The sequence below is a fragment of the Alexandromys fortis genome, unplaced genomic scaffold, assembly GCF_014885135.2.
Source record: "Alexandromys fortis isolate MF-2015 unplaced genomic scaffold, M_Fortis_MF-2015_v1.1 scaffold_5, whole genome shotgun sequence".
NCBI lineage: Eukaryota > Metazoa > Chordata > Mammalia > Rodentia > Cricetidae > Alexandromys > Alexandromys fortis.
In genome coordinates this window covers 27,830,148-27,831,089 of record NW_026067924.1, presented here as the reverse complement: position 1 = coordinate 27,831,089, position 942 = coordinate 27,830,148, and the positions used below count along the sequence as shown (strand labels likewise).

Genomic DNA, 942 nt, shown 5'->3' with positions numbered 1-942 from the left:
TACAATAATTAATACAAGTAACAAAATTCTTTCTTTTTCTTTTATTGAAATTAGAATCTTTTCTCACACAATATGTCCTGATTACAGTTTCTTTTACCTATACTCCTTTCAGCTTGTCCCACTTCCCCTCCACCAAGATCACTTACTTTCTGTCTCTTATTAGACAATACAAGGCTCCTAAGGGATAATAAGATATAACCAGCGCTTTGCAGACGCCGCTGTCCCCTCTCACCGCTTGCTGCAGCCATGGTCAACCCCACCGTGTTCTTCGACATCGCGGCCGATGGCGAGCCCTTGGGCCGCGTCTCCTTCGAGCTGTTTGCAGACAAAGTTCCAAAGACAGCAGAAAACTTTGGTGCTCTGAGCACTGGAGAGAAAGGATTTGGATATAAGGGTTCTTCCTTTCACAGGATTATTCCAGGATTCATGTGCCAGGGTGGTGACTTCACACGCCATAATGGCACTGGCGGCAGATCCATCTACGGAGAAAAATTTGAGGATGAGAACTTCATCCTGAAGCATACAGGTCCTGGCATCTTGTCCATGGCAAATGCTGGACCAAACACAAACGGTTCCCAGTTTTTTATCTGCACCACCAAGACTGAGTGGCTGGATGGCAAACATGTGGTCTTTGGGAAGGTGAAAGAAGGCATGAACATTGTGGAAGCCATGGAGCGTTTTGGGTCCAGGAATGGCAAGACCAGCAAGAAGATCACCATTTCCGACTGTGGACAACTCTAATTCTTTTGACTTGCGGGCTTCTTACCCACCAGACCATTCCTTCTGTAGCTCAGGAGAGCACCCCAGCCCCATCTGCTCGCAGTACCCTGTAATCTCTGCTCTCACTGAAGTTCTTTGGGTTCCATATTTTCCTCATTCCCCTTCAAGTCTAGCTGGATTGCAGAGTTAAGTTTATGATTATGAATAAAAACTAAGTAAGAA

The 942-nt window shown here is 45.6% G+C and overlaps 1 protein-coding gene across 1 annotated transcript; it reads left to right on the top strand.

Annotated features, from left to right (window-relative positions):
- The first annotated feature begins 203 nt into the window (after positions 1–203).
- Positions 204–880, top strand: LOC126501574 (peptidyl-prolyl cis-trans isomerase A-like). Its single transcript, XM_050142322.1, has one exon. It carries the CDS (start codon positions 247–249, stop codon positions 739–741), a length of 495 nt encoding a protein of 164 aa, XP_049998279.1. The 5' UTR covers positions 204–246; the 3' UTR covers positions 742–880.
- Positions 881–942: the final 62 nt, after the last annotated feature.

Bases quoted from the DNA above. Each gene is read 5' to 3' on its own strand.
- LOC126501574 (XM_050142322.1), top strand. From the start codon at position 247: ATGGTCAACCCCACCGTGTTCTTCGACATCGCGGCCGATGGCGAGCCC.